Here is a 12,200-nt window from a genome sequence, read left to right as displayed (position 1 = left end):
GGAGTACTGGGAGGTACTGAGGTCACATGGGATTACTGGGATCACGTGGGATCACTGGGATCATTGGGAGTTACTGGGAACACTGGGAGTTACTGGGATCACTGGGCGTTACTGGGATCACTGGGAATTACTGGGAACACTGGGAATTACTGGGGGTTACTGGGATCACTGGGCGTTACTGGGATCATGTGGGATTACTGGGATCACTGGGAATTACTGGGAGAGACGGACGCTTACTGAGGATGCTGGGACCACCCTGGTGGCTACTGGGGACATTACTGGGAGTGCCCTGGGCAGAACAGGGACCAGTGGCTGAGGGGCCCTGGGCACCGGTGGCCCTGAGCGCGTTCCCAGTGTCCTCCTCAGTGTCCCCAGGTCCCCACCCCCGCGTCCCCCGGCTGTGTCCTGGGGGCTCCGGGAGGTCCCTGTGTGGATCTCGGGGGGGTTTGTGATGGAGCCGTGAGATGGCCGGTGGCCGTGGGGACATGGCGTGGCCACCGGCACCCACGGCTGGAGAAACTGACCCGGGGGGGACGTGGCCAGTGGCCACAGGGATGGGTTTGGGCTCTTGACATGGCCACAAACGGGCGGCCGCATACCAAAGCTGAGCAGGGGACACATCACAGGGACATCAGAGATTTTTAGTGTAAAAAACGGCAATAACGTCACCAGAATGGTCGATAAACCCCCCGTGTTCGTTGTCACCGTCTGAGGGGGGCAGGAGCCACGTGCTGGGGAGGGGACAAGGAGGGACCCTGTGTCCCTCCAGGTGTCCTTCCGTGGCCGGGGTGGGGTCACGGTCACCGAGCCATGAAACGCTTTGTGGGCAGGGACCTTCCACTGACCCAGCTTCACTGGGAATGCCATTCCAGCCCCTCACAGGCAGGAATTTCTCCCCAAAATTCCACCTCCGTCGCCCCTTTTCCAGTGGGAAGCCATTCCCTGTGTCCTGGCACCCCAGGCCTTTGTCCAAAGTCCCTCTGCAGCCCTTGGAGCCCCTTCAGGCACTGGAAGGGGCTCTCAGGTGTCCCCAGGTCCTTCCCTTCTCCGGGTGGGACACCTCAACTCTGTCCAGCCCTCTGAGCATCTCCATGGCCTCCTCTGGACTCATGGTGTGGTCCATCCATCCAATCCCTGTGCCCAGCTCAGTTCCAGAACGTTCTGGCGGTGCCATCAGGTCATCGATGTCATCACCCGCCACCACCAGAGCCACTGAGCTTCCCCAGCTCCTCGGTGATGCTGCGTTGGCCATTGCCCACCTCCTCCTGGATTCCAGGTGCCCCGGCGCAGTTCCCAGCAGGATTTGTTCCACCATCCTGGTGCTGCAAAGAGCCCCGGACGTTCCCCACGTCCCCGTTCCCATTGGGGTGTCCTGGTCCCCTTCTCCTGTCGCTGGGAACACCCCCACAACTTCCTGAATCTGACGGAGAGCGTCTCGGCCGCTTCCTCCAGGCTTCACCCCGGATGCTCCACCGGACCCGCAGGCACCGAGGAGCCCCCAGGTCCACCCTCAAGGCTCTTGGAGGGGCAGGGTCTCCCCTTCACGCCGTGTGAGTGGGGCCAGCACCTGCAGCATCCGGCCCTGGCCACGTGCCCAGTCCAGGTTCTGCTGGCGGTCCCAGCGGCGGCCCCGGCGGCGGTCCCGGTGGTAGCCCCGGTGGTAGCCCCGGCGGTGGCCCCGGCGGCGGCCCTGGCGGCGGCCCCGGCGGGGGCACGGGGTGCGAGGCAGCAGCGTGGCGCTCCAGGAGGGTGCGGTGGGAGAAGCCCTTGGTGCAGAGGCGGCACTGGAAGCGCTCGGGGCGGTGCGTGCGCATGTGGACGTTAAGGGAGCTCTTCTGGGTGAAGCGCTTGCAGCAGACGCCGCACTGGAAGGCACGGACGCCCGTGTGCGTCACCATGTGCTTGAGCAGGTAGTCCCGGAGGGAGAAGGAGCGCCAGCAGATAGAGCACTGGTGGGGCTTCTCGCCTGCGGAGAGGAAAATGTGGGGCAACTGGAGTCAGTGTGGGGCAGCCTGGATTGGCACCATCAGTGTGGGTCAGCAGGGGTCGGTACAGGTCAGTGTGGATTGGTACCGGTCAGTATGGGTCAGTACAGGTCAGTGTGGGTCAGTACAGGTCAGTGTGGATTGGTACCGGTCAGTGTGAGTCAGTATAGGTCAGTGTGGGTCAGTACAGGTCAGTGTGGATTGGTACCGGTCAGTATGGGTCAGTACAGGTCAGTGTGGGTCAGTACAGGTCAGTGTGGACTGGTACCGGTCAGTGTGAGTCAGTACAGGTCAGTGTGAGTCAGTACAGGTCAGTGTGGGTCAGTACAGGTCAGTGTGGGTCAGTACAGGTCAGTGTGGACTGGTACCGGTCAGTGTGAGTCAGTACAGGCCAGTGTGGGTCAGTGTGGGTCAGTGTGGGTCAGTACAGGTCAGTGTGAGTCAGTACAGGTCAGTATGGGTCAGTAAAGGTCAGTGTGGGTCAGTGTGGGTCAGTGTGGGTCAGTGTGGGTCAGTGTGGGTCAGTACCGGTCAGTGTGGCTCAATACCGGTCCATGTGGGTCAATATAGGTCAGTACAGGTCAATATGGTTCAATTGGGGCCAACATACATCAGTACTGGTCAGTGTGTGTCAAAAGGGGTCAACATGGATCAATACAGGTCAATGTGGGCCAACATGGATCAATACAGGTCAATGTGGGCCAACATGGATCAATACAGGTCAAGGTGGGTCAACATGGATCAATACAGGTCAATGTGGGTCAGCATGGATCAATACAGGTCAATGTGGGCCAACATGGATCAATACAGGTCAAGGTGGGTCAACATGGATCAATACAGGTCAATGTGGGTCACCATGGATCAATACAGGTCAATGTGGGTCAGCATGGATCAATACAGGTCAATGTGGGCCAACATGGATCAATACAGGTCAGTGTGGGCCAACATGGATCAATACAGGTCAATGTGGGTCAACATGGATCAATACAGGTCAAGGTGGGTCAACATGGATCAATACAGGTCAAGGTGGGTCACCATGGATCAATACAGGTCAATGTGGGTCAGCATGGATCAATACAGGTCAATGTGGGTCAACATGGATCAATACAGGTCAATGTGGGCCAACATGGATCAATACAGGTCAGTGTGGGCCAACATGGATCAATACAGGTCAATGTGGGTCAACATGGATCAATAAAGGTCAAGGTGGGTCAGCATGGATCAATACAGGTCAAGGTGGGTCAACATGGATCAATACAGGTCAAGGTGGGTCAACATGGATCAATAAAGGTCAGTGTGGGCCAACATGGATCAATACAGGTCAGTGTGGGTCAACATGGATCAATACAGGTCAAGGTGGGTCAACATGGATCAATAAAGGTCAGTGTGGGCCAACATGGATCAATACAGGTCAAGGTGGGTCAACATGGATCAATACAGGTCAATGTGGGTCAACATGGATCAATACAGGTCAATGTGGGTCAACATGGATCAATACAGGTCAATGTGGGCCAATATGGCTCGATACAGGTCAAGGTGAGTCAACATAGATCAGTGTGGGTCAGCATGGATCAATATCAGTCAACGTGGGTCAACATGGATCAGTGTGGGTCAAGACGGATCAATACAGGTCCATGTGGGTCAACATGGATCAATGTGGGTCAACATGAGCCCAAAAGAGATCAACTTCGGTCAACATGGATCAATATGGGCTTACAAGGGCCAAAATGGATCAGTGTGGGTCAACATACATCAACACAGGTCAATGCAGGTCAACATGGATCAATACTGGTCAACATGGATCAATATCAGTCAACGTGGGTCAACATGGATCAGTACAGATCAGTGTGGGCCAACATGGATCAATACAGGTCAACGTGACCCCAAAATGGATCAGTGTGGGTCAACATGGATCAATACAGGTCAACATGGGCCAACATGGATCAATGTGGGTCAAATGAGCCCAAAATGGATCAATGTGGGTCAACATGGATCAATATCAGTCAATGTGGGTCAACATGGATCAATACAGGTCAACATGGGCCAACATGGATCAGTGTGGGTCAAATGAGCCCAAAATGGATCACTGTGGGTCAACATGGATCAATAAAGGTCAATGTGGGCCAACATGGATCAATGTGGGTCAGCATGGGCCAAAATGGATCAATGTGGGCCAACATGGATCAATATCAGTCAGCGTGGGTCAACATGGATCAGTGTGGGTCAAGATAGATCAATACAGGTCAATGTGGGCCAATATGGATCAAATGAGCCCAAAATGGATCACTGTGGGCCAAAAATGGATCAATACAGGTCCATGTGGGCCAACATGGATCGATACAGGTCCATGTGGGCCAAAACAGATCAATGTGGGTCAACATGGATCAATACAGGTCCATGTGGGTCACCAGGCGTCAACACGAATTGGAACAGGCCAACAGGCTCAACATGGGCCAACGTGTGCCAAGATGGATCAGTACAGGTCAAGTATGGGCCAACACGGATCGAGATGGGCCAATATGGATCAACACTGGCCTACATGGATCAACACTGGCCAACATGGATCAATACTGGCCAACATGGATCAACACTGGCCAACATGGATCAATACTGGCCAACATGGATCAACACTGGCCAACATGGATCAATACTGGCCAACATGGATCAACACTGGCCAACATGGATCAATACTGGCCAACATTGATCAACACTGGCCAACATGGATCACTACAGGTCAATTTGGGCCAACACCGATCAACGTGGGTCAACAAGGACCAACCCAAATCAACGGAAGTCAACAGAGTCCAGATGGTTCAATGTGGACTGATAGAGATCCACATGGACCAATGGATCGATTAGCACGGATCGATCAATATGAGTCACCACGGATTGACCGGGGCCACCACGGGTCACCGTAACTCAACGTGGTGCACTGGCACTTGACCGGGGCCACCATGGGCCACCGTAACTCAATGTGGAGCACCGGCAGTTGACCGGGGCCACCATGGGCCACCGTAACTCAACATGGAGCACTGGCAGTTGACCGGGGCCACCACGGGTCACCATAACTCAACGTGGAGCACCGGCAGTTGGCCGGGGCCACCACGGGTCACCGTAGCTCAAGGTGGAGCACCGGCACTTGACCGGGGCCACCACGGGTCACCATAACTCAATGTGGAGCACCAGCAGTTGACCGGGGCCACCATGGATCACCGTAGCTCAACATGGAGCACCGGCAGTTGACCAGGGCCACCATGGGTCACCATAACTCAACGTGGAGCACCGGCAGTTGACCAGGGCCACCATGGATCACCGTAGCTCAACATGGAGCACCGGCAGTTGACCAGGGCCACCATGGGTCACCATAACTCAACGTGGAGCACCAGCAGTTGACCAGGGCCACCATGGGTCACCATAGCTCAACATGGAGCACCAGCAGTTGACCAGGGCCACCATGGGTCACCATAACTCAACGTGGAGCACCGGCAGTTGACCAGGGCCACCATGGATCACCGTAGCTCAACGTGGAGCACCAGCAGTTGACCGGGGCCACCACGAGTCACCGTAGCTCAACATGGAGCACCGGCAATTGACCAGGGCCACCACCGGCCACCGTAACTCAACGTGGAGCACGAGCAGTTGACCAGGGCCACCACGGGTCACCGTAGCTCAACGTGGAGCACCGGCAATTGACCAGGGCCACCACCGATCACCGTAGCTCAACGTGGAGCACCGGCAGTTGACCGGGGCCACCACGGGTCACCGTAGCTCAACGTGGAGCACCGGCAGTTGGCCGGGGCCACCACGGGTCACCGTAACTCAACCTGGAGCACCGGCAGTTGGCCGGGGCCACCACGGGTCAACGTGGGTGAAGCCAGGTGAGCGGTGGTTCAGCACAGAGTGACCTGGGACATCACGGACCCAGCCAGGCCAAAGTGGATGGACATGGAGAGACACGAGTCAAAATGACCAAGAGGGGTCAGTGTGGGTCAGCAGGGGCCACCATGGGTCAGCACTGGGCCAGTGAAGCCTCCAGCAGAGGCCAGCGTGGGTCGGTACAGACCAATGGGGGCCAACATTGGCCAGCATGGGCAAACGTGGGTCAGCACAGACCAGCACGGGTTAGGACAAGCCAAGGTGGGTCAGCACAGGCCAGTGTGGGCCAGTAGAGGCCAATGTGGGTCAACACTGGCCAGCGCTGGTCAGCGCTGGTCAGCACAGGCCAGCACTGGTCAGCACAGGCCAGCACTGGTCAGCACAAGCCAGCACTGGTCAGCGCTGGTCAGCACAGGCCAGCACTGGTCAGCACAGGCCAGCACTGGTCAGCACAAGCCAGCACTGGTCAGCAGTGGTCAGCACAGGCCAGCACTGGTCAGCACAGGCCAGCACTGGTCAGCACAAGCCAGCACTGGTCAGCGCTGGTCAGCACAGGCCAGCACTGGTCAGCACAGGCCAGCACTGGTCAGCACAAGCCAGCACTGGTCAGCACTGGTCAGCACAGGCCAGCACTGGTCATCACTGGTCAGCACAGGCCAGCACTGGTCAGCACTGGTCAGCACAGGCCAGCACTGGTCAGCACTGGCCAGCACTGGTCAGCACTGGCCAGTGTGGGTCAATGGAACTCAACTGGCAGGACACCAAGGGATTGATCCAGGGCAGCAGGGATGGAGGCAGGACACCACTATGTGTCACCATGAGTCCCAGGTGTGTCACCATGACACCCAGGTGTGTCACCACCAGACCCAGGTGTCACCACCAGACCCAGGTGTGTCACCACCAGACCCACACGTGTCACCATGAGACCCAGCTGTGTCACCATGAGACCCAGGTGTGTCACCACCAGACCCAGGTGTGTCACCACCAGACTCAGGTGTGCCACCACCAGCCCCAGCTGTGTCACCAGGACCCCTCCCCAGCGCGTCCCCCCGCTCACCTGAGTGGATGAACATGTGCTTGGTGTAGTTCTTGCGGGAGCTGAAGCTCTTCTGGCAGTGGCTGCACTGGTAGGGGGGCTGGGGGCCGCGGTGGGGCCCGGCCGAGGGTGCCGGGGGGGCCATGGGGACAGTGCCCCCCTCCATCCCCCCCTCATAGGGCGGTGCCAAAGCTGGGGGGGCCCCAAACCCGAAGCCGTCCCCCACCGGCGCCTCCCGGCCGCGCTCGGGCCCGAAGGCGCCGCCGCCGCCGCCGTCGTCGCCGGGCCAGGGCGGCAGGAAAGCGTCGGGGAAAACCTCGGGGGCGCCAAAAAACGGGGGCTCCGCGGTGGGGAAGGGTGGAGGGGCCACACCTGGTGGGGCAACACCTTCCTGAGGCCCCTCTTCATCCTCTCCCTCCTCCTCCTCCTCCTCCTCCTCCTCCTCCAAGTCCTCGCGCTCCTCCTTGAGCGCCGGCGCCAGGCGCAGCGGCTGCCGCTGCTTGCGGCTGTGGCCGCTGGGCACCGGCTCCGAGAGCCCCTCGAGCTCCGGCGGCGACACCAGCGGCGGCCCCGGCGCTTTGTGGGGCGGGGGCAGCGCGGCGGGGCCGCGGCCCTGCGAGATGATCTGCGTGCACTCGTCGATGACCGTCTTGATCTGCAGCACCGAGGCGGCCGTCAGGATGTGCAGCGCCTCGGACTGGGCCACCACCAGGCTGCCGCTGTAGAGGAACTCCACCAGCTGGCGCACGGCCGCCGAGGGCACCACGGGCGGCACCTCGATGGCCGAGTGGCCCAGCAGCAGCTTGTCGTGGAAGAAGGGGCTGCCGGCGGCCAGCACGCAGCGGTGGGCGCGCAGCGAGGCCTCGCGGATGCGCACGGTGACGTCGCAGAACTGGCCGGCCACGCGCTGCCCGTTGAGGGTCTCCAGCAGCGAGCGGCTGAAGTTCTGCAGGTGGATGTAGTGCACGGCCTCGGGCATGGCTGTGGGGACACGGGGACACCGGGGACACTGGGGACACCAGGAACACGGTGGGGTTACAGGGGACACGGGGACACTGGGGACACCGGGGGGTTACAGGTGACACGGGGACACCGGGGACACCGGGAGGTTACAGGGGACACCGGGGACACCGGGGACACGGTGGGGTTACAGGGGACACTGGGGACACTGGGGACACCAGGGTTACAGGGGACACGGGGACACCGGGGACACCGGGAGGTTACAGGGGACACCGGGGACACTGGGGACACCGGGAGGTTACAGGGGACAGTGGGGACACTGGGGACACCGGGGACACTGGGGACACCAGGGTTACAGGGGACACGGGGACACCGGGACACCGGGGACGCCAAGGTTACAGGGCACACAGGGACACCGGGGACACGGGGACACCAGGGACACAGTGGGGTTACAGGGGACACTGGGGACACCGGGGACACAGTGAGGTTACAGGGGACACGGGGACACCGGGGACACTGTGGGGTTAGAGGGGACACAGTGAAACAGGGACACGGGGGACACAGAGATGGCAGCGACAGCTGGGACACGGCAAGAGACGGAGATAGTGGGGACAGCGGGGACACCGGGACAGGGGGACACACCGGGACACACCGGGACAGTGGGACAGTGAGACACCGGGACACACCGGGACACACCGGGACACCGGGACACACCGGGACACACCGGGACACCGGGACACACCGGGACACACCGGGACAGTGGGACAGTGGGACAGTGAGACACCGGGACACGCCGGGACAGCGGGACAGTGAGACACCGGGACACACCGGGACACACCGGGACACCGGGACAGTGAGACACCGGGACAGTGAGACACCGGGACGGCGGGACAGCGGCGAGGCTGGCGGTACCTGCGGAGAGACGGGGTTGGGGACATTCTACGGGAACGGGGGCTGGGGACACCCCGTGTGACGTCACCAGGGCCCGGGGACATTGATGGGGGACACCCCGTGTGACGTCACCGCGCGCCGCGCACGGACCCGGTGACATCACCGGGGGGCCCCGAGGGACACCGGGCGGGATGTCGCCGACCTGTCACGACAGCCGGAACCACCCGAGCCAATTTCCCACCCTCCCCGGACCCCTCGGGATCTTCCGACCCCACCCTTTCCCCTCCCCCACCCCCAAAACCTCCAGGACACCCCCGGCCCCTCCCCCACACCTCGCTCCTGCTCCCGCCGCCGCCGCTCTCTGACGTCACTTCCGCTAGACCAGACCGGAAGCGAGTGTGGATCATCGAGAGGGCCCAGCGCGCCTCCCCCTCCCGCCATAGAGACGTGAGGAGCGGCCGCGGGACGGATGGCGCCCCCTGGTGGGCCGGAGGTTCCGGATCGTCCATAGGGAATCCCGGGAGCGGGATCCTCACCGGGACCCCAAAATCCCCATGGACGCCCCCCAGAAATCATCACCGGCACCCCAAAAGTCCCATGGACCCCCCCAAAAATCCTCACGGGGACCTCAAAGGTCCCACGGACCCCCCAAGAATCCTCACGGAGACCCCAAAGTTCCCAAAGACCCCCCAAGGAACCCTCACGGAGACCCCAAAGTCCCCACAGACCCCCCCAGGAACCCTCACGGGGACCCCAAAGTCCCCATGGACCCCCCCAAGAATCATCATGGGGACCCCAATGTCCCCACAGACCCCCCAAGAATCCTCACGGGGACCCCAATGTCCCCACAGACCCCCCAGGAACCCTCACGGGGACCCCAAGAGGCTCCTACAATCCCTTATGGGGACCCTACTACCCACCCCAATAGGGCTGCAGACCCCTATAGACCCCCATAGGGACCTCCAGGGTCAGGAACAGAGAGCTCAATAAGGCTGGAGACCCCTATAGACCCGCACAGGGACCCCCATGGTGGGGCTGGAGACCTCCCATGGATCTCTGCAGGGATCCCCATGAGGTCTGGACTCCCTATGGATTCCACAGGGATTCTGTAGGAATCCCTGTAGGGCTGGGTTCCCCTACAGACTCCCTCAGGGATCCCCATGGATCCCACAGGGATCCCCTACAGACCCTTCAGGGATCCCCTACAGACCCTTCAGGGATCCCCTATGGACCCGTCAGGGATCCCCTATGGACCCATCAGGGATCCCCTATGGACCCTTCAGAGATCCCCTACAGACCCTTCAGAGATCCCCTATGGACCCGTCAGGGATCCCCTATAGACCCTTCAGGGATCCCTATGGACCCTTCAGGGATCCCCTACAGACCCTTCAGGGATCCCCTACAGACCCTTCAGGGATCCCCATGGATCCCACAGGGATCCCCTACAGACCCTTCAGGGATCCCCTACAGACCCTTCAGGGATCCCCTATGGACCCGTCAGGGATCCCCTATGGACCCATCAGGGATCCCCTATGGACCCTTCAGAGATCCCCTACAGACCCTTCAGAGATCCCCTATGGACCCGTCAGGGATCCCCTATAGACCCTTCAGGGATCCCTATGGACCCTTCAGGGATCCCCTACAGACCCTTCAGGGATCCCCTACAGACCCTTCAGGGATCCCCATGGATCCCACAGGGATCCCCTACAGACCCTTCAGGGATCCCCTACAGACCCTTCAGGGATCCCCTATGGACCCTTCAGGGATCCCCCATGGATCCCCCAGGGATCCCCCATGGATCCCCCAGGGATCCCCTATAGACCCTTCAAGGATCCCCTATAGACCCTTCAGGGATCCCCTATGGACCCTTCAGGGATCCCCTACAGACCCTATAGGGATCCCCTATGGACCCTTCAGGGATCCCCTACAGACCCTATAGGGATCCCCTATAGACCCTTCAGGGATCCCCTACAGACCCCCAGGGATCCCCTATGGACCCGTCAGGGATCCCCTATGGACCCTTCAGGGATCCCTTATGGACCCTTCAGGGATCCCCTATAGACCCTTCAGGGATCCCCTACAGACCCCATAGGGATCCCCTATGGATCCTTCAGGGATCCCCTACAGACCCTATAGGGATCCCCTATAGACCCTTCAGGGATCCCCTACAGACCCCCAGGGATCCCCTATGGACTCTTCAGGGATCCCCTATAGACCCAGCATCCCCTACAGACCCTCAGGGATCCACAGAGACCCCAGAGGGTCAAACCGGCCCCTCTTGGCCTGTGTCAGGCTGTGCTCCCCCATGGTCCTTGGTCCATGTTGGTCCATGTTGGTCCATGTTGGTCCATGATGGTCCATGTTGGTCCGCGTTGGTCCATGTTGGTCCATGATGGTCCATGTTGGTCCATGATGGTCCATGATGGTCCATGTTGGTCCATGATGGTCCATGATGGTCCATGTTGGTCCATGTTGGTCCATGTTGGTCCATGTCGGTCCATGTTGGTCCATGATGGTCCATGTTGGTCCATGTTGGTCCATGTCGGTCCATGTTGGTCCATGATGGTCCATGTTGGTCCATGTTGGTCCATGTCGGTCCATGTTGGTCCATGTTGGTCCGTGTTGGTCCATGATGGTCCATGTTGGTCCATGTTGGTCTGCGTTGGTCCATGTTGGTCCATGTTGGTCCATGTTGGTCCATGTTGGTCCGTGTTGGTCCATGATGGTCCATGATGGTCCATGTTGGTCCATGTTGGTCCATGATGGTCCATGATGGTCCATGTTGGTCCATGTTGGTCCATGATGGTCCATGATGGTCCATGTTGGTCCATGTTGGTCCATGTTGGTCCATGATGGTCCATGATGGTCCATGTTGGTCCAAGTCCATCCATGTGGACCCATCTTGACTCCTCTTGATCCTTGATGCTCCATGTCCATCTATGTGGACCCATGTTGACCCATGTCGGTCCACATCCATCCATGTGGACCCACATTGACCCACGATGACTCCTCTTGGCACATTTTGGTCCATGTCCATCCGTGTGGACCCATGTTGGTCCGTGTTGGTCTGTGTCCATCCATGTGGACCCACATTGACTCCTCTTGGCCCATGATGCTCCATGTCCATCCATGTGGAGCCATCTTGATTCCTCACAATCCATGATGGTCCATGTCCATCTATGTGGACTCATGTTGATCCATGCTGACCCGTGCTGACCTGTGCTGACCCATGCTGACCCATGCTGACCCATGCTGACCTGTGCTGACCCATGCTGACCCGTGCTGAACCATGCTGACCCGTGCTGACCCGTGCTGACCGGTGCCACTCTCTGTCTCTCCAGGTTCTCCAGGTGCTGACCTGACCCATGTTGACATGTGTTGACTCACGCTGACCCACGCTGACCGGTGCCACTCCGTGTCTCTCCAGGCTGATCTGTGGTGACCAGTGGTGA

At 59.7% G+C, this 12,200-nt stretch overlaps 1 protein-coding gene across 2 annotated transcripts; it reads right to left on the bottom strand.

The window, feature by feature from the left end:
- Positions 1-620: 620 nt before the first annotated feature.
- On the bottom strand, positions 621-12,200 carry ZBTB45 (zinc finger and BTB domain containing 45). 2 transcript variants are annotated; one of them, XM_086871645.1, is made up of 3 exons: positions 12,107-12,200; positions 6,919-7,878; positions 621-1,966 (listed from the first exon to the last, which is right to left on the bottom strand). In XM_086871645.1, the coding sequence occupies exons 2-3, from the start codon at positions 7,874-7,876 to the stop codon at positions 1,542-1,544; spliced, it is 1,383 nt and encodes a 460-aa protein (XP_086727771.1). In that variant the 5' UTR covers positions 7,877-7,878; positions 12,107-12,200; the 3' UTR covers positions 621-1,541. The 2 variants fall into 2 exon arrangements, with proteins under 2 accessions (XP_086727771.1, XP_086727770.1); XM_086871644.1 differs by lacking the exon at positions 12,107-12,200 and adding an exon at positions 9,081-9,125 and having other exon boundaries at positions 6,919-8,769.

Source organism: Cyanistes caeruleus, chromosome 36 (assembly GCF_971803275.1).
Source record: "Cyanistes caeruleus chromosome 36, bCyaCae1.hap1.1, whole genome shotgun sequence".
NCBI lineage: Eukaryota > Metazoa > Chordata > Aves > Passeriformes > Paridae > Cyanistes > Cyanistes caeruleus.
The sequence above is the reverse complement of the archived record's forward strand: the minus strand, read 5'-3'. Positions and strand labels throughout refer to the sequence as shown.